We start from the raw sequence: 21367 nt of genomic DNA on the forward strand, positions 1-21367 counted from the left end.
ATGAAAAGCAGAAGCTATCAGCTGCAAAGAAAGTAAAGTCTACATTGAGATTCAAGAAATCGAGGATGAGTTACAGAAAGCAGAGAGATCTATGCAGCCTTCATTGTTCTTTGGGATAAGAAATACCTGACAACTGGCTGCTGCTCGTGCTGCAGAAGAGCTCTTGCCCCAGCCTGAGACAAAAATTACTGCAAGGAAACCCAAACACCCAAAGCCATAAACAATCCACTTCCAAGAGACCTGATCCTCAGTGCCTTCACTCTAACATCTCCCGAGACAGGCAGGCTCTTTTGGCCCACTCACTGAAGCAGGCACTGTGCCCCATACCGTGCACCCACCCACCGAGTCTTTCTCTCCCCAAAATAGAAGAAATGGGCCTAGTGATGGCTGTGCCTGCAGAAGGGTCATGGAGGCATCTTCAGCAGTAGGCCTGTTGTCTAAGCCCCAGTGCATGTTCATCAGTAGGCCCACAGAAGCCCGTCCCTTCTGCAGGAATAGATGGCATGGTTACCACGGGTGCTGAAAGCCCTGTTTATACGAGGAGTGCCCCCACACACCAGTGCCTGGTCATTGGACCACCTCTTCAGCTGATAAGGCACAGATTGACGGAGGATAAGGAATGATAGATTTGCTACCAAGTTCAACCAATGTTTATGGCTTCATGAATTGGGGACTACGCCAATCTAACAGCGAGGCACTTTGAATTTCAAAATATTTCCACCCAGTCTTCCCATTGAAGTGTTCTCAGTCCCTCTGCACACGGGTATGTAAACATTCGCAGTTCTCATTTGGAAGGAAAATGGGATTTCATTATAGTGACCAGAAGCCATGCTCTGGCCAGGGCCTTGGGATGGCTCAGAACGTGTGGCAGCACCGGGCTCTTGGTTTCCTCACTCACCCCTTGGGTGGGAGGTGGTGGGGCTGGTGCACCTGGCGAGAGAAAGGTCTATTTGCAGGTTCATCTCGAAGTCAGCTACTGTGTGCGTGTGCCCGTCATGGGATCCCCAAAGCCGAATCAGGGAAAATCTAATGATTGAAAAAATGCATTGGCAGTGCAGAATCTATTCACCTCCTGGAACAGTCTTCAGTTTTTGTTTGGGGCCTCACCTCTCCCCAGTTCTCAGCCCATGTGGTTCTTGAGGAGCACCCCATCCCCCTTACCTCAGGGGTAGGGCAAGTGATCCAGGCCCAGTTCACTCATCCCATCCCCTCAGCTGCTACAAAAGGACGCTGTATTCAACGTTCAATTTGTAGATTCTCAGCATGGCCTAGGCCAGTGCTGTCCAATAGAGGTATAATGCGAACCACACATGTAATTTAAAATGTTCTAGTGGCCACATTTAAAACAAAGAGAGGGGCTGGCCCGGTGGCACAAGTGGTTAAGTGCATGTGCTCCTCTGCAGGGGCCCGGGGTTCGCCAGTAAGATCCTGGGTGCGCGCCGACGCACCGCTTGGCAAGCCGTGCTGTGGCGGCGTCCCATATAAAGTGGAGGAAGATGGGCACGGTTGTTAGCCCAGGGCCAGTCTTCCTCAGCAAAAAGAGGAGGATTGGCAGATGTTAGCTCAGGGCCGATCTTCCTCACACACACACAAAAAAAACGTAAAGAGAAATGGGTGAAATTAATTTTATGAATGTTATTATTTAATCCAGTATATTAAAAATATTGTCATTTTAACAGATAATACAAAAATTATTAATGAGATATTTTACGTTCTTTTATTGTACTGAGTCCTTGGATCTGGCACATGCTTTAGACTTACAGCACATCTCAGCATGGAGCAGACAAGTTCCTGGCATTGAGCACCGCTGGTGCTCGTGACTACCGACTCTGTGGACAGAGCAGTTCAGCCCTGGCACTGTCCACTGCTCCCAGGACTTTCCCAAATGCACCATGATCTGGCGCCCTTGGGCCTTCACCTGTGCTGTTTCCTTTGCCTAGACCATGCTCTCCTACGTACACATTCAGAACGTCTAGCAGTCCTAAGGTGTTGTCAAAGTTTGGGATTATATGTGGCTTTCAATGACCTCGTGTAACGCTCACAACAATAGCATCATTATTTCTATTTTACCCCAAAGATGTAAGTGGTAGTGTTGGGGTTTGAACCAAGGATGGTCTGGCTCCAAGAGGTGGTCATGAGAGGACAGGAAGTCTTGAAAGAGGTTGGAGGATGATTGGAGGAGTTGGGGTCAGCTGACCAGGGCATCAGGTGGCTGGTTCACAGGTGATCTTTGCACCTCAGCTGTAGCTGTGCCTCCCCTGCTTACAATAAGGATCATCCAGGTCAGAAAGAGCACTGCCTCTGATGTCCTGAGGAGTCTCAGACATCCCCACGTTCATCTGACAGATGGGAAAACCGAGGTCCAGAGAAAGCAAAGACCTCACAGCAAGCAAATGGTAGAGCTTCCCTGAGCAGTGAGCCAGCCTTGTGCTTTGGGAAAGGCACACTCAGCTGCTGCTGAAGAAATTCACTCACCTCACTCCCAGCCTGGGGCATCCTTCTGAAGTGTGAAAATCAAATTTCTCCAACTCAAATCCTATTTGAATTATACCAGAAGAGTTCACCAGCCTAGGGGGATCCCCTGCTAGTTGCTTTAAAAAAAATTAAGAGGGGTTGGCCTGGTAGCACAGTGGTTAGTTTCACATGCTCCACTTCGGTGGGCCCTGGGGTTCTGGGGTTTGGATGCCAGGTGCAGACCTGTACATGGCTTTTTAAGCCGTGCTGTGGTGGCGTCCCACATATAAAACAGAAGAAGATTGGCACCGATGTTAGGTCATGGCCAATCTACCTCAAGCAAAAAGAGGAAGATTGGCACAGATGTTAGCTCAGGGCCAATCTTCCTCACCAAAAAAAAAAAAAAATTAAGACTCTTTCCATGATGTAGTTATTTAACATGGTTGAATTTTCTTAGTGGAGGTCAGAGTAAAAATTAAAGCCTATTATGAACTGAATTGTGCCCCCCACCAAATTTATGTTGAAGCCCTAAACCCCAGTGTAACTGTATTTGGAGATACAGCCTTTAAGGAGGTAATTAAGGTTAAATGAGGTCAAAGAAGTGAGGCCTTAACCTGGTAGGATTGGTGTCTTTACAAGAAGAGGAAGAGATACCAGAGGGCTCTCTCTCTTTGTGTGTGCTCAGAAGGAAGGCTGTGTGAGGACAGTGAGAAGACGGCCATCTGTAAGCCAGGAAGAGATTCCTCACCAGACACCAATCCTGACAGCACCTTGATCTTGGACTTCCAGCCTCCAGAACTGTGAGAAATAAATTTCTGTTGTTTAAGTTGCCCAGTCTGTGGTGTTTTGTTGTAGCAGCCCGAGCAGACTAACCGAAAGCCCCTTTGAAGTCAGACAGGGGCCGGCCCCATGGCTTAGCGGTTAAGTGCGCACGCTCTGCTACTGGCGGCCCGGGTTCAGATCCCCAGGCACGCACCGACGTGCCGCTTCTCCGGCCATGCTGAGGCCGTGTCCCACATACAGCAACTAGAAGGATGTGCAACTATGACATACAACTATCTACTGGGGCTTTGGGGAAAGAAAAAAAAAAAAGAGGAGGATTGGAAATAGATGTCAGCTCAGAGCCTGTCTTCTTCAGCAAAAAGAGGAGGATTAGTATGGATGTTAGCTCAGGGCTGATCTTCCTCACAAAATAAATAAATAAAATAAATAAATAAATAAATAAAGATATGAAGTCAGACAGACCTGGGTTCTAATCCCTACTCCATATTCCATGAGCTATATGACCTTGGGCAAGTCACTTAACCTCTCTGAGCTTTAGTCTCCTCATCTGTTGAAAGGGGCAACTTCATCGGGCTGTTATGAAGGTGGCATGTAATATGGGTTAAGAGCCTGCAGAGTGCCCAGCACAGAGTAGGCACAGAAAAATGATACGTTAGCAATAAGCTCAGATGGTTCTGCCCTTTATTCAGCACCACTTGGGCCCTCTGAAGGGTTCATTGATGAATAAAATGATCACCCTCCTCTCATGGAACTCACAATCTTAGAAGACAGAGCAGGCTCACAATTGCAATTGAGAGTAATATGCCCCCAAGAGGTATCTTTCTAAACTCTGCTTCAAGTCAGTCACATTCCCAGTGGGACACTTGGAGCTAATGCAGCCCATGCATGTATTCCTTTGTGAAATAAGCCTGGCTTTGCCTTGAAACCTCTTCACGCTCCAAAGTGGTGCCAAGTTATAATGTTTGTGATTTAGTTACCAAAGGCCCTTGCAACCTGAATTTTTAGACCACGTGCGTTCTCTCTCGAGCCTTATCTCTTCTGTAATTGAAAAAAACAACCATAGCCGCCCATTCTGTGAGTCAGATACTCCAAGGGTTCAGTGGCAGAAGCCCTGAGACACTCACTTGGGGATGCTGCCCCCTTAGCAGTGAGGATCCAGCAGCCAGAAGGAGATGAGGGCCACTCTATGGCTTTGCATTCAAGAAGAGAATATTTGGAGCATTTTCTTAGCAAGGAGGACTTTGCAGCACTATCTGACTTTGCTGGGTTTTGATTGGAATTCTAGAGGGCAGGGAAGGACACCCAGGCTGGTATGGGGGCTCTCTGCCCTCAGCTTTGGAGCTTCTCTGTCATGCACGTACCACTCAGGTTGCCTGGAGGCCTATCCCCTCACCCCTACCCCAGGGCAGGGCAGTGACTCAGTTTTTGTTGACCTAACAGTCAATGCAAAGCTCATCTCCTCCCTTCCCATGGAGCCATCTCCTGGCCACTGGGACATAGCAGGCACTTAACAGATGTTTGTTGAGCTGAGGGAAGATGGTGCAGAGCCCCAAGCTGAGGTGGGCCCAGTGTTTGATTGTGCCCTCTCTGGGCAAGCTCCCTGCAACTACCAGAATGTGACAACAAATGAGAAATCCCTTTGTCAAGACATTTTAAGCCCTAAATATAAGTGAGGAATAACCCTACACGTGTGGCCACCCTGCCAACGCCCGGAGGTTGGCCTACCTCGTTCTCTTTAGATAACGTAATCTGTCTTATTCCTCAACCCCTCGTCCCTGGTGTTTTCCTTGTAGGGTCTCACTGCCTCTCCTGTTTTTTCCTTGGGAGTGGTTTGAGACAGCCTTTGGTAACTCCCACAGATAACCCCTGGATGGAATAGACGTAATTCTTACCAGCCTAAAGACCGCCATCCTGAGGCAGCAGCTCCTCACCGCCTGTGTGCAGAGAGAAAGCGGAGTGTCAGTCCTCGTGGCCCTGACTTGGAGCCCCTGGAGAGCAGGGGCTATGTGTGTTCATCAGCACGTCCCCTGTGCCTTGCATGGGGCCTGGCTGAGGAAACAACTCTTGATTATTCCATTTATATGGACAAAGTGAATCAAGAGTCCCATCCAAGTGTAAGAAGACGCTTTCTCTGTTTCTTTCATCCTGTCTCCTCTTCATTGATGTCTATTTTGCACTCAGTGCTGGGATTGACATAGAGAGTAGGGGTGGTTCCGAACATACGGAAGACGCAGTCCCTGCCATCCAGAAGCGCAGACTTTATCTGGTCAGACATCCGGGAAAACCAGCCATCCTCACACATCATGGGGAGTGCTGAGATGAGCAGCCAGGTAGCTACAGACACATGACGTACTTTATCTAAACCTCCCAGCACCCCGAAACTCAGGGGTTCCCCCATTTCATACAAGTGCTTGACAAAGGACGGGTGACCCAGGTCATTGGCAGCACAGCTGGGAATCCAACCTGGCTCTGCCTCCTTTCAACCTGTCCCCGGCACCTGGGGACAGGTGCTTTGGGAGCACTCGGCAGGCCTGATTAGCTGCCAGCAGGTGGAGGAGGGAGATCAGGGTCCTGATCCAGCGGAGGAGGCCGGCCTCTGCTATCCTGACGCTGAGCACCGGTGCCTCGCCCTTCGTTACACTGGGCAGCATGAGGCGGTAGCGGGGCTGTTTTGTTCATCACTGTGCTCCCTGCGTCTAGCACAGACCCGGCCCAACAAGGGCCCCGGGAGATATTTGTGCAATGAAACAGTGAACGAAGCTCTTGGAGAGGATGTGCTTTGATGATGGCTTTGACAGGTGAGTGAGGATTCACAGTGGAAAGAAAGAAGAGCATTTTCTGAAGATGCTGCAACTTTAGCAAAGGCAGAGAGTAAAGTGCAAACGACGTTCGGGGCAAGTGTGTTTGGGTTGTGCAGACTGGATGGGGGGACAACAGAAGAGTAGGGGTGTTGGCAGCAGGTGAACATGACAAAGAGTTTTTGCCCCTCTGTTCTGTTGGACAAAGAACTTTCTTATTCCAATTTTTACTTAGTGCATGGGCATTTGTACATTTAATGGCAATCTAAACCTCCCAGCATTTGTTTGGCGCCTATAATGTAGAAGGCAGTAATTAGACCGTAGATTCCTTTTTAAGGTCTGAGGTTACATTTTTCTCCCTAACCCCAGAAGAGCATGGTACCTCCTCTCCTGGTCCTGTTCATGCTCTCCTGGAGACGGACAGGATGAAGGAGCCTGTGCTGGGATGTTTAGGGGTGGACAGAGTCTGAGAATCTAGGAAGAGTGTCCTTAGGGACGCTGCAACCCAGTCTCCCCACTGATGCTCAGAACCCTGGGCCTCCCCACCCTGCACTGACCCTGCAGGAACGTGTGTCCACAGGGGCCTGGAGAGGAGGCAAGCACAGTGGGAAAGTGTGGCTCTGCCACCCACCAGCTGCACGAGCTGCAGCAGCTCCTGCGCGTGACTTAGGATGCCCCTTCCTGAAATGGAAGTGCTCGGCCTCTGTGAGATCAGAGACATACAGGGAGTACTCACGAAATGCTTGTTTGTGCCCCCGGCCCTTCTCCAGGAAACACTCTTGAGGTCCCTAAGGGATTGTCATGCCCAGACGAGAGGCTGCTGACAGGGCCTGGCCAGATTCCTGCTCCTCTTTCATGGGGAAGCAGGCCGCGGTGACTGCCCACCGCCCGGACACCTGCAGCCAGGTGACCAGCCAGGCAAGGCTTTAGAGTCTGCTTTGCTGGGAACCTCGACATGCCAACAATTAGCAGCTGCCCTCGCGGGGGGACTTCCCGTGTAGCAGCACTGCTCTGAGAGGAAATGCTGCTGTCCCCCTTCTACAGGTGGGACTGCAGAGCCTGAAAACGCTGGGACTCTGTCACAGCTATTCAACCGGTAAGTGAAGAAGGGGATTCTTTTGTCCAACTCCAAAATCCATGTTCTTTGCCCTACTTCCTCTGCTTTGGGACAGTTTAAGAGTCTATATGAAAGTACAAAGAATCCCTTAACTGAGTCCTGGCTCCCAGGCAGCTCTTTCAAGGGAAGGCTGGGCCATCTCCCGCCTCACATAACCCAGGGATGTGGCAGGTGGGAAAGACGCAGAGGGGCATTGCCCTGCCTCTGGCTCCCCGCTGTTGCTCTGGCTCCTTGCTTCTCCACCCCAGGTAGAAATTCGCAGCCCACCCATAGTCTCTGGCTCTTTCACCCTTTGTCCCCTCACCCATGGCATCTGGCCTCCATATACCTCATGTCATCTCTCTCCAGACACCAAGATGTGTCTCACAGGTGGCCACCTGCCAGTCCTGCCATCCCCCAGGGAATGACCTGCCACACGTCCTGGACTCCCACTCCTCTGACCCCCAGACTCCAGTGACCTCCACTCCGTGGAGACTGGCCCTGGTCTTCCCACTTCCCAGAACTGCTGCACTTCAGACTGCCACTCCCCAGCCACACCCCAGCCTGGCATCCTGACCTCCCTCTGTGAGCAACTGTTCCCTCGTTTAGTCATGACCCCTCAGCCCCTCCGTTTCTCCCCAATCTATCAATATGCATTATAGCTTCATTCTATCCAACCAGCCTGGAAACTGCCTTAAATCTTTTTTGGAACAAAGTGGTTTTATAAATACTCGTAAACGGAATGTAAAGTACAATAAGCAGCACACCACGTGGGCCCCTCTGGTCCGCCTTGTGAATACTGTTGTCTCCTGCTCTCACCTTGCAAAGTCCAGTCCTGAGCTGAGCAAGCCAGGGATGGGGCACACCTCGAAGACAGGGGCCAGGGCGTCTTCTCGGCCTGCACCTCCCCCAGGACTTGAGAAATGCCCAGAGACCCTTCTGTGGGCCCTGCTCAGCTCTTTCTGCAAAAAACAACCCCATATTTCAAAGCTCCCTCCCACTGCTCACTCTGCAGAGTATCTTGATCTGCACCACTGAGAACAGAGAGAAGTCATCCTCAGCTTCCAGCTCTGCCCACCCCTCGCCTTCCCTTGCCCCTGAGAGCACCTAAGGGACTGCCCAGAGAAGAGACCCCCAACGGCCCCACACCAACCCTTCCAGCCTTGTCCTCTCTTGTCTCCTCCACCAGGGCTTTTGCTTTATCAATTACCGTGGTGGTTAAAATATGTCCACAAGTTCTTTTACACTCCTCCCTTCAAAAGATAAGACTCATTCTCCTTGCCTCGAGTGTGGACTTAGTGATGCACTTCTAACAAACACAATAAGGAGGAAGTGATGGAGTGTTCATAAAACACGTTGTGGTTTCCTCCTTGCACTCTCCAAGATCGCTGGGCCTGGAACCTTGCTGCCAGGTTGTGAGGACACTCAAGAAGACCTAAGGAGGGTCTTGTGGTGAGGAACTGAGGGCTCCAGTCAACAGCCAGTGACCTCGGAAGCAGGTCTTCCAGCTCTGGTCAAGGCTTCCGATGATCACAGCTTCAGCCAACATCCTGACTGCAACCTTACTAGGGGCCAAATTGCGTCCCCCCACATTCCTATGTTGAAGTCCTAACCCCCAGTACCTCAGAATGGGACTGTATTTGAAGATAAGGCCTTTAAAGAGGTGATAAAGTTAAATCAAGGCTGTTAGGGTGGGCCCTAGTCCGACACAGCCAATATCCTTGTAAGAAGAGGAAGAGATACCAGGGGTGTGTGTGCGTAGCGGGATGACCATATCAGGACAAAGAGCAAGACAGTGGCTGTCTGCAAGCCGGAGAGAGGCCTCAGAAAAAAACAATGCTTGCAGTGCCTTAGTCTCAGACTCCCAGCTCCACAACTGTGAGAACATAGATTTCTATTGTTTAAGCAGCCTAGTCTGTGGCATTTTGCTATGGTAGCCCTGGAAAACAAATAGAAACTGCATGAGGTGCCTGGCCTAGAACCACCCAGCTAAGCCACACTTGGATTTCTGACCCTCAGAAATTGTGTGACATAATAAATATTTGTCATTTTAAGCTGCAAAATTTTGGGGTAATTTGTTACGCAGCGATAGATAACTAAAATGATTACTCCTCCCTCTCACATCTTCATCCATCCTTGCTCTTCTGGCCTTTCCTCTCTGCATAGAGGTAAACTCAGGTCCTGTCTATCCTAAAATGAATTTTCTTGGCCTCCTGACCCCCTCCAGCTACTGCCCTCCTCTTGCTTTTGTTCCACAGCTGAGCTGCTTGAAGGAGGTGCCCCGTCATGCTGCCTCCACCCTCCTACCTTTCACTCCCTCCCGCCCTGGGTCACACCCACACACCCACAAACACTGCACTGACCCCCTCCAGGGCCAACGGTGCCCACGTCAATGCCAGGACTCTGTCAGCCACACCCCCTTTCCCAACTGCATCCCCTTGGCTTCTGTAGGACAGCTCTTCCTTGTCTTTCCTTTGTCTCTGCGGGCACCCTCAATCTCCTCGCAGGGCCCTTTCCCTCACCTTAACCTCTCGGGGTCTAAAGGAGGTGCTGATTGTTTTTGTCTGCCTGACACGCCTTCTCCTGTTTCCTTTTGGGCACATCCTCCTCGCTTTGTACAAACTGTGTTTCTGACAGGGACCATGAATCATGGTACCCCAGAGCAGGCGTGTGACTCAAGCAAGGCCCAATCACAGGCTATGTCTGGGATGTTCTGAATTGGAGCTGGGGGTTGGTTTTTCTCTCCAGTCACAGAGTTTTGAAATGTGATTCCAGAACTGCCAGGGACTATGGTCCTACTGTCCTGAAAATAGCTGGTTTGAGAGAATGAAGTTGGCAGGTCCAGAGGGAAGGAGACAAAAGACAGAAATCCTGTCTCTGCCTTTTTGCACTTTGATTATTTGAGCTAAGCCATTTGGATTGTGTCATTGAAACCAAAGAATTCTCGCTGATCTGGTGGCCACGTTCTATTTTCTTTCAGCCTGCACACTTCCCTTGTGTATTCCCGCTCTCTCCCAGGGCCACTTCTGGGATCAAAGCACTTCTGAGTCCAAAATCAGTGTCTCCAACCCGCATCTCTAACCTGAACTCCAGATCAACCAAGGCCCATAGGCCAGGCTAACCAAGAAAAAAAGAGAGAAGATACAGATTTCTAATACCAGAAATAATAAATAAACAACAAGCAACAGGATATATTGGAGTATGTGAGGAAGCCATTTGGTGTAAAATTAATTCAGCCTGAATTTGTTTTTCCAAAAGGCCCTGATGTGGCCATTGAGCGTGCATTATATATCTGCTTTAACTATCTACTATGTCCCAAAGACAAGAACAATGCCCTTAAAGATAAGGATGTAACTTCCCCCACATCAGCGTTTCCTCAAGGATAAGCATCTCTCCCTAAACTAAGGATTGATTGCTGACCTGCTGCGCTCACCTTGAGATCACAGACCTGTTGTGCTCACCAAATTGCTGTGCCGGCAAAGCAATCTTGTGACTATTGTAAAAGGGACATTCCAATCATATGTGATGCGTGCTCTTTGATGGTATATGACCATTCTGTATACCCCACTTCTCTGAAGTGCTCCATTCCTTTGGGAAAGGACTCTCCCGGGCTATATGTCCTCAGATCTGGCTCATAATAAACTCACCTCAGTTTTGATTTATAGATTGGTTATGGATTATTTGCATCAACAGAAATGAAAGAGGGACATCTCAGAGATAATTGATCTGATCCCACGGACATTAAAAGGATAATAAAGAAATATTATGAACAATTCTATCCCTATAAATTTGGTAACTTAGATGAAATGGACCAATTCCCTGAAAGACACAATCTACCAAAACTAACACAAGAGAAAATAAACAACCTGAATAGGCCTGTATCTATTAGGGACATTGAACCCATAGTTAACAACCTTTCAAAAAAGAAGGCACCAGGCCCAGATGGTTTCACCTTCTACCAAACATTTAAGGAAGAAATGATACAATCTCTACAATATCTTCTAGGAAACAGAAGCAGAGAGAACACTTCCTAACTCATTCTATGAGACCAGCATTACCCTAACACCGAAACCAGATAAAATGCATTAAAAGAAAGGAAAAACTTGAGGCTCTCTCCCCTTCTGCCCACCCCTCAGTCCACTATCACCCTTCACTTGGGAGAATGGAAAGCTCCCAGGTGGACTTGCTTCTTCTGGTCTCTCCACAAATCATTCTCCAGTCCATCAGCCAAATGATCTTTAAAAGATGCAAAAAATTGACCATGTCATGCCTTTCCATATCTAAAGTGTGCCATATCTTTATGCATTCAAGGTCCTTCAGGATAGTAACCTGCCTACATTTTCAGCTTGCCTTGTATCTCACCTCTTCCCACCAGGGTGCGCTGAATTTCATGCAGTTCCTGAAATACCCCATAATCTCTGTCACCTCGGTGTCTCTGTACTTGATCTGAAATCAGTCTGGAAGGAACACACACACGTGCACGTGTGTACACACACAGGCACAGACATCCTCACATGCAGCAGCTGCAATTTTCTACCTTGGCACTTATCCCTGTTTTTTATGTGTCATTGCGTGTGTCTCTCCCACACTCGTGAGAAACTTAAGAACAGGACTATGCTTTATTCATCCCAGTAGCAGCTCACGATATGCTTGCTGAATGAATGGTGGGTGGTGAATGGATGGATGGATAGGTGTGTGTGGGGGGCGTGGATGGGTGGCCAAGGTGGGGGGGTGGCGTGGAAGCAGCCCTGCCCCTGATCCCAGGAAGGCAGGTAAGGCGTTGCCCCTGAGGGGAAGCCCTGGGGCATTTGCAAGTTCCTGCCCTTTGGAGGTAAGATGCTTTCCTCTTAGCTCAGACCCCCTTGTCCTGCCTTGAGGCTGCCTTGTCCTGCCAGTGTGGCTGAGCCCATAGGGGTCAGTGTCCTGCACTGGCCCCAGGGGCTACCTAACCGCAGGAACCAGAATGGGGGTGACCATCACCTGAAGGGAGAAGGGTGAGCTGCTGGTTCCCAAAGCCCTCCTTAGAGCTGCCGGAGGTCTAAAGCCACACCACTAACAAGAATTTCTGGGGCATCACTGAACTGGAGTATGGAGGGAATGGGTAAGAAAATTCTGAAAGGCAAGTGGGGAGGTGGAGCTGGGGAGAAAATCAAAGTGTTGCTGGGACCTGGAGGGTGCCAGAGTGGGCAGGGGTCTGTGGGCCAGGTGTTGTGTGGGGCATGGATGAGGAGACTGTTGTCTAAGAAGCAAAACCCACGTTGAGACTCTGGTCTATGGGATGCCAGCCCAGAAGGAGCCCCTACCCTGGAGGGCTGACAAAGCTTTGCCTAAGGAAGGGGTGTGAGCACTCTGGACAGAAAGGATGTCGGGGCTGGGTGAGAAATCAAGAAGCTTGGAAAGTATCCTATGCCACCAGTGAACTGCCTATTCTCCACTCCCCCAGAGCCGAGGGTCCCTGACGCGGAATCCGTCACTCCAACGACAACGAAGCCTGCACCGGCTAGCATCGGTGGGCAGAACCACCGCTCGGTGGGAGTCAGCACAGTCCAGCAAGAGGTGGGATCTGGCTGGACCACACCAGGCCCGACAGTCAAGATAGTCAAATATTGGCCGTTTCATACGGTTCGATCTATGTGTTGATACACGAGTATGTAAGAAAAACAAGCTATATTTTATAGTATTATGCCATTTTTGTTTAAAAATGTAGCAATACATATATATATATAAAGATGGAGATACATCTTTTTTAGAGATAATTATATTAAATCATTAACAGTGGTTTCATCTGGAGAGAGGGATTGGTGTGGGGAGTGGAGAGAGGCGGAAGGAGAATTTTCCTTCACATTTTGCTCCTTTCTGTCACGTTTGGCTTTTCCATAGCTACAGATTGCTTGTATTATTTATATTACTGTCCACAGGAGTGTCCGGGTGCCTGAAATCCCCCCTCTCCCCACAGTGATGACCGTCTGCAAAGATCAGCCACCGGGCTCCAGTGCGGGGAGGAACGGGAGGAGCCCATGGGAGCAGTGGTTGCATGGAGGTGGGAGCTGTCCATGGTGTGGAATTGGGCAGTGCACTCCAGGGAAAGGGGACAGGTTCTGAGCCCCTCTGTGCACTGACCCAGCCGGGGACGGCTCAGCCCATCTCCGCAGCCCAGGGCCCAGAGGGCCTGCAGAAGGACACACCCTCCATTGAAAGGGAGTCCCACCCCACACAGGACTGCCTGGCATACGGGGTGATGGCCACAGGGTGCCATTCCCGTGAATACCATGTGACTGGCAGCCCAGGAGGTATACGTCTCTGAGAGGTGCTCCTGGCCCAGAGACGCGATGTTCTTGGGTCCTCACCAGGGATCCTTTCTCTTCTTCCCAGGTAAGCCCAGGGTGAGGATGTGGAGCCATAATCCTCCATCCCATCATCCCCCAGCGGGCACAGGGCCTGGCCACCCCCACTGCCAAAAACCTTTCGGTGTGTGACAATGTGGAGCTGAGAGGCCTTGCTCCCTCAGAGCCTGGCTCCTAGCCCCTCCTGGGGAAGTCTGTGGTGGCAGGTGGCCCTGGTGAAAAAGCGCTGCTAGGAGAATCTCCCTCCCAGAGCAGGGCTCTGTTCCCCCTCCAGGGGGGCAATGTGGTTGTGGGGAATTCAGCACTGTTGCCGGTCCTACGAGGAGCAAATAAACTGGATTTACCCCTTCCCCTCTCCCACCTGACACATGCACCTGGGTTCAGGGGCCTGATGGGTCCCTGCAGGTGAGGGTAAGTGCCTGGCTTTCCAGCCTCATCTCAGGCCCACTCTTTCAGACTGGACTTAAGTGTCCTCTTGCAGCCACCTGGTGCTGTCCTCACCCATGCCCATTCTCTGCCACACCCGGGGAGGGTGCAGGGGACAGAGAAATCCTGAGGAGATCCAGCCTGTGCCCTCAAGGTGCTCATATCCAGTGGCCTTGGGCAAAGCATTTACCCTCTTTCATCTCAATGTCCTCTTTTGTGAGAAAGGTACTACAATTCCTGCTCTTCCTCCCTGAAAGGCTTGTGGTGTGGACTGAGGGAGAATGTGGGAGCAAGAGCCTTCAGAAGACATGAAAATCATAAAGTTATGCATCCGGGTAACTGGGAAGTGTTCGTCCCTGCAGTGTCACCTCTCCTCAGAATTACACACACACACACACACCCCCCACTGCCCCCCCACTGCCAGTCAGCAGGAACCAAGACAGACACACAAGGATAGGGCCTCTGGGAGGGGGTACCCGAGGGCCAGACAGCAGGGCGCTCACGGGTCCAGGGACATGGGGATGGCTTCCTACGAGAAGCGCTGTTGAGCTGGGTGGTTCTTAACAAAGATTCCTCGGGGGATATTTTCCAGGCCCAGGGAGCTGCATGCAGTTTTGGTTTTCTTTGAACTAAAATCCTGAACAGAGTTCAGGGGTTTTATGGGTTAGAACAAAATTCAAGTCCAGAGTTACGGAGTGGAGACTGAGGGGCAGGCCTGGTCGTGGGGAGCAAACACACCCAATTTAGGGGATTGAGGATGGGGCCCCACACCTGCCAGCTGCCAGACCCTTCAATGTCTGTGTCTCAAATTTCCTCCTCTGTGAAGCGGGGATGGATGACCACATGCTGACAGCTCAAAGGAGGCAACCCCTGGGAGCCCACAGTGGAGTCCCTCCCCTCAGTCACCCCGTTCCCCCAACGACTCAACACCCTCACCCAGAGGAGGCTGTGAGGCCAGAGAGGCAGGGTCGTGCCTCACCCTGGGGGCCCAGGTCTTTCAGAGGCGACTAACACAACTGTCCAGGAAAGTGTGTGGGTGAGTCAGATAAGCCCGGGCTCTGCTTCTTCCTGTGGGCATCTCAGCTTCCGTGGTCCCCAGTCTCCTTGTCCATGAGATGGAGGCAATAACACTAGCATGCTGTGAGGACACAGTGAGATGGCACATATGGCACTGCTAACGTCGGCTAGGTGCCCAGTGCTCGGCACCTAGGCTAACCTTCATGCCTCGTGATTCCGCGGCCAGACCCTCCCGCTATGAGAAGGCTGCCGGGCACGGGGCAGCCCCGGACCTGCCATGCCCCTCTGCCAGAGAGTCTGCCTTCCCATGGCAGAGGGCCGGGACAGCTTCTCCTCCACCTCCTCCTCAGCCCCCAGGTTGGCCCTGCAGCATGATGGGAAGAATCTCTGGGCTGGGGTTTCTGATTTCCGGGCTCCTGAAGGGAATCCCCCACTCTCTACTTCACAGGCCTGTCCTTGTTTCCAGATGAGCCTTGCAGTGTTTCCCCAGGTCTATGCCTCCCAACCCACCTCCTGCCCAGCAACCCTCCTCCCAAGAGGTGACTCCTCCCTCCTGTCCTCCCAGCTGGCAGAATGCAGGCCCAGTGCATCCGGCAGACAGAGAAGCCCCCCAGCGTTCCCTTACCTTGTCAGGATGGGGGTCTTGCCAACTCCCTTTCCCTCCACCCTAGGCGCTCTGAAAGAGCAGGGAAAGGAGGCAGTGCCAGGGCTCTGGGCCTGCGGGAGAGTGAGGGAGAGGAGGAAGAGGTGGAAGGGCCCCACAAGGAAATGGCTGAGCACTCAAGGCCACGTAATTTATTACAGGACTTTGTCCCTGGGCTCCAGGCACATCCACTCCCACACGGCTCCTGCAGCCCCAGCAAGCGGAACCTCACAACGGTCTGATCTTTAACCCTGGCCTCCTCGCAGAGTCCCCACAGGCCATCAGAGTCTGCAGTCCACACACCTGTTGCTGGCCACCAGCCAAATCCCGTGGTGACGATCAGCTGATCGTCCAGGGAGCTCAGCATCTTCTCAGGTGTCATGGGGACTCCAAGGAAGCCCACACAGGAGCTCTGCTTCCAACTCCCCCATCCTAATTGGGGGCACACACAGGAGATGCCAGGAAGCTTTATAACAGAGCTAAAGGCTGTCGGGGCAAGTAGATTCCCGGTAGGGTCCGTGGGAGCAGAGGGGCTGACTTGGGCTGGGACTCGAATGAAGGGGGATTTTAACTATGAGGCAAATACAGACCCTCCTGAAGAGAAAGGGCATCTGAAGTGTGTCCTGGGAGAGGCCAGATTGGAGGGGACAGGCAGTGCCTGGAGGTGAGCGTCAGGGTGAGGGCTTTGAATGGGGTGGAAAATGAGTGCACTGGAGACACCCGTGCAGCTGCAGCCCCTTCCTTGGGGGAAGAGAGGCCTCCGTGGTCCTGACAGTCGGGACCCACTCAGGTTCCTTCCATCTCCCAGGACTTGGGAACTGCAGGCAGAGGTGTGGCCCTGGCTATCACTTTTCACACAGAGTTAACGCCACAGCAGGGCGGCAACCCTGACCTCAGGCCTCCTTGGGGGACAGGAACCAGGGGCTGGTGGGAGAGAGAAGGGTAAAGTAGAAGGGCTGCAGGGGTGGGGTTGGCCCCAGAGAGAGGCAGAGGCCCCTGCTGCCTGAGGGCTTCCTGTGCTTCCTGTGGGGCTCCCTGTTGTCCGCAGTTTCCTTCTGCTGCATGCTCCTTACTCTGAGGCAGCTTGAAGGACTTTCTGTTGCTTTTTTTTTTTTTCAATTATTTTATTGAGGTCATATTGGCTTATAACACTGTGTAAATTTCAGGTGTACATCATTATATTTCAGCTTCTGTATAGATGGTGTGCTGTTCACCACCAATAGCCTAGTGTTTACCCATCACCATACACATGTGCCCCTTTACCCCATTTACTCCTCCCGTCTTCCCCTCTGGTAACCACCACTCTGTTCTCCTTATCTATGTGTTTGTTTATTTTCCACATATGCGTGAAATCATAAGGTATTGGTCTTTCTCTGTCTGACTTATTTCGCTCAGGCATTTTTCCAAAGAAGATATACAGATGATCAACAGGCACATGAAAAGATGTTCAACATCACTAATTATTAGGGAAATGCAAATCAAAACTACAGTGAGATATCACCTCACGCCTGTCGGAATGGCTATAATTAACAAGACAAGAAATAAGAAGTGTTGGAGAGGATGTGGAGAAAAGGGAACCCTCATACACTGCTGGTGACAGCGCAAACTGGTGCAGCCACTATGGAAAAGAGTATGGAGATTCCTCAAAAAATTAAAAATAGAACTACCATATGATCCAGCTATTCCACTTCTGGGTATTTATCCAAAGAACATGAAAACACTAATTTGAAAAGATATGTGCACCCCTATGTTCGTATAGCATTATTCACAACAGCCAAGTTTTGGAAGCAACCTAAGTGCCCATCAACAGATGAATGGATAAAGAAGATGTGGTATACATACACAATGGAATACTACTCAGTCATAAGAAAAAACAAAACCATGCCATTTGCAGCAATGTGGATGGACCTTGAGGGTATTGTGCTAAAGAGTGTCTGTTTCTGACAACCAACTAGCCCATGACAGAGGAAGGGAAGTGAGTTGGGAGATACTTAATGAAGGGCCATTTGGAGGAAAGCGTGCTCTAAGCCTTTCAACCAGTTCCCCACCTGCTCCCCTTGAATATGGTACTTAAGTTTTGCCCCTGGTTCCAACTAGCCTCCCATCCCCTAAAATCCATCCAATTACTGGGCCAACACTTGTTTTGTGGGGGTTTCACACAGCACGTGGCTTCTCTGGTTAGAAAGAGACCATTTCACTCCTATAGAATTGGCAGTACTGCTCCTGGCAGCTCCCAGACATGGCGAGCCCCTCACTCTGGGACTCCCATCACCAGGCTGGGTCCCCTACAGTCCTCTTCCACTGCTCTCGTGCAAAAAAATAGTGGAACAGAATATCCGTGTAGAACAAAACCATTTATAAGATATCTCTATCCAGAGCCTGTCTTAAACAAAATTTGGTAGAAACACATTTTGGATACCTACTACACTTATTTCCCACATTTTTTTTACATTTACATTTACATATCACAAGCATTTTCTTACACTGGACCAAATTTGAACCATGTCTTTAGAGACAGCACTGTAGTCCATCCTACAAGTGCGCCATCATTTGTGTAACCATCCTCCCTAGACGGACATCAGGAGGCATCCAATCCTTTGCTCTCATCTACAACCTTGCAAGGAACGAATTTGTGCTCACAGTTTTGTTTGCATTGTCATTACAGGAAGATTCCAGGAACTTATGGAAACCAGGGGCATGAATGTTTCGTTGCTAACCTCTCTCAAGTGGCACATCAAGTCCTCCCTCCTAGCAAAGGGTATGCATATAACTGCAAGGACCTAGCTTGACTGCTGTGTGAGTTGGCCAGGCCCAGAGGGGGCTCCCCCGAAGGACAGCTCTCCTGGAGCCTCAGGTGTTCCCCAAGCCCTGGAAATCAAGACAACGGGTGGGGGCCAGTCAGGGCAGGCTCTTCCCTGTCACACCTGTGATCAAACTTGGCTCTCCCGCAGCCTAATGCTACTTCCACAATTCTCCTCAAGATGCAAATATTCTGCTAACCTTTATTTTATTTTATTTTTTATTATTTTTTGTGTGTGTGAGGAGATGAGCCCTGAGCTAACATCTGCCAATCCTCCTCTTTTTGCTGAGGAAGACTGGCCCTGGGCTAACATCCGTGCCCATCTTCCTCCACTTTATTTTTTATTTTTTTTTTTATGGGACGCCGCCACAGCATGGCTTGCCAAGCAGTGCGTCGGTGCACGCCCGGGATCCGAACCAGCGAACCCCTGGCTGCCGCAGCGGAGCACGCGCACTTAACCGCTTGCGCCACCAGGCCGGCCCTCTGCTAACCTTTAAAAGTATGTTTCTGAGCTGAGCCAAAATGCCTCCAAGGGACAACCTATGTTTCACGCTATTCCCATCCAATGATCAAGACCATGGTAGTGTCGCCATAGCAACTAAAATAGAGCAGAGGGAGCATTTCATTTCAGCTCTACAAACACGTCATAGAGCCGCCTGAGGTTGCTGGTTTCCTGAGGGCCCTAATCTTCCCATGTAACATACAGTAGCCACGTTATCCATTAACACTATAAAACAGCACAGCTGTCGGCGTAGATCTCTGTGACTGAGCTGCTCTGTGGAGAATTTTGGAATTCTCAGTCTCAAAGAGAACTAGCATTTAGTGAGTGCTTTCTCGGTGCTGGGCTCTTTGCACGTGTCATGTCATTCAACTCTCATCAAACTCTACAAATTAGGGGTGCCTATCCTCATTTCACCGTAAAGAAGGTAACACCGATGAAGTTAAGAAACTCGCTTAGGTCATAGGGCTGCAAGTGGTGGGCGCTGGATTTGAATGGAGGTCTACCTGACTCCAAGGCCAGTGCTCATTGCACCGCGTTACACCACACCAACCCTAAAACAAACCTGGTTTCCTCCTCCCCAACCCCAAAGGTGGATGAGGCATCCTATTTTTAGAGAGTTTCGGAAAAGGGGCTTCCCCAACGTGCTTGCCCAGGGTCTGAAGGACCTTTCCTCTTTCATTTCCATGGTCTCCAAAGTGTGAGGGCAGAGGAACATCTGGGAAGAAGCAGGGCTTAAATGCTTCCCTGGGAACTCAGTTATGCACAGCAGGTACAGTAGTCCCCCTGATCTGTGGTTTTGCTTTCACAGTTTCAGTTACCCTCCGTCTACTGCAGTCGGTAGCAGATGATCTTCCTTCTCATGGATCGTCAGAAGGTCAGTAGTAGCCTAACGCTATGCCACAGTGCTGATGCCATTCACCCTCCTGCATCTCATCATGTAGGCACTGTATCATATCATATCATCACAAGAAGAAGAAGAGTGAGTACAGCACAGTAAAATATTTTGAGAGAGAAAGAGACCGCATTCACATAGCTTTTATTACAGTATATTGTTATAATTGTTCTATTTTTTTAGTTATTGTTGTTAATCTCTTACTGTGCCTAATTTATAAATTAAACTTTCTCATAGGTGTATGTGCATAGGAAAAATCATAGTATATATAGGGGTTCAGTATTATCCGTGGTTTCAGGCATCCACTCGGGGTCTTGGAATGTATCCTCTGGGGATAAGAGGGGACTCACGTGTGAGAGTGTATATCGTGGGGTACATTCCATCTGTGTTTCTCAGTCTTGGCACTATTGACATTTTGGACTGGATTATTCTTTGCGGGGGGGTTGGGAGGAGCTGTCCTGTGCACTCTAGGATGTTTAGCAGCATCCATGGCCTCTACCCACTAGATGCCCGCCCCCAGTGGTGCAATCAAAATGTCTCCAAATATTGCCAAATGTCTCCTGGGGGACTAAATCATTCCCACTTGGGAAACAATGTATAGTTCGTAGGTCCAAGTGCAACTGAGGCTAGGAGAAAGAGGAGGCCAGCAAGGACCAGAATGGGATGTCCTCCGGGAAGAAGTGACCCCATACTTGGCCTTCTTGAATGACAGGAAGATATGGCTCAGAAGATATGGAGAGTGCAGGCAAGAGGCTATTGGAGTGGTGCTCCCTAGAGGATCTTGGTTCTGACATGCCAAGGATAAGACTGTACCATCAGGCAAGCCAAAGTACTCCATGGACCACCAACTGCGAGATAGACATTGCTAGACTGGGCGGAGCTCAGATTCAAAGTCCTGATGAGCCAGGGAGGCGTCTACCACCTCAGTCTAGGAGAGAATGACTCATTTCTGGTTGTGCTATGTTATTGTAACCCATCTGAGGACCCACCCAGAGATTTGTCCAAGGCAGCAGGAGGGGCAAAGTAGGGGCACAAAATGCTAAGAGTCACTTTCTCCTCTCTGGAGAGCTGTGGGCAATCCAGTGAATAAAGCTCAGTCTTGGGCCCTGGCATTTAAACCTAGGCCACTGGTCATAAACAGGGGGCCTTTGCCCCATCACCAGGGTTGATGGGATCCTGGTGACTAATTTGATTGCCCTGGGGAGGTTGAGGTAGTGGGAGAGGAAAGCAAAACTTGATTATGTAACAACTCAATAAACCAGGTAAATGATGCTGATGACGCTGATTGTGATGATGATAATGATATTTTGTGTAGCTCTTGTAGAGGTTAAGGGTGAGAAGTACACTTCTGAGAAAAGAAGCATTAGGATGGATTTCTTACCCTTGGCTAGAATGCTCTGTATTCATCAAGATCAGTTTCTTTTCCTCCTGGTCCCACATCTGAGGGACTCTTTCCAGCCTCACTCATGGTTAGGAGTGGCCACGGAATGAGGGTAGGTAATGTTCTTCACTTCCAAGCCTGGCCCCTTAAAACCTCCTGGGCCATCCTCCACTGTCTATCTTCTCCCCTCTGCTGGTGGCATGCACAGCATCCAGCAGTGGATTCTGAGGC

At 50.2% G+C, this 21367-nt stretch overlaps 1 protein-coding gene across 1 annotated transcript in view; it reads right to left on the reverse strand.

The window, feature by feature from the left end:
• MYO7B (myosin VIIB) overlaps positions 1 to 15943 on the reverse strand; it is a 94103-nt gene extending 78160 nt beyond the window's left edge. The window contains exon 1 of the mRNA XM_058549740.1: positions 15794 to 15943. Coding sequence (XP_058405723.1) covers positions 15794 to 15943 — 150 coding nt within the window. The remainder of the gene's footprint in view (positions 1 to 15793) is intronic.
• Between the last annotated feature and the right edge of the window lie 5424 nt (positions 15944 to 21367).

This window comes from Diceros bicornis, chromosome 10 (genome assembly GCF_020826845.1).
Source record: "Diceros bicornis minor isolate mBicDic1 chromosome 10, mDicBic1.mat.cur, whole genome shotgun sequence".
Taxonomy (NCBI): domain Eukaryota; kingdom Metazoa; phylum Chordata; class Mammalia; order Perissodactyla; family Rhinocerotidae; genus Diceros; species Diceros bicornis.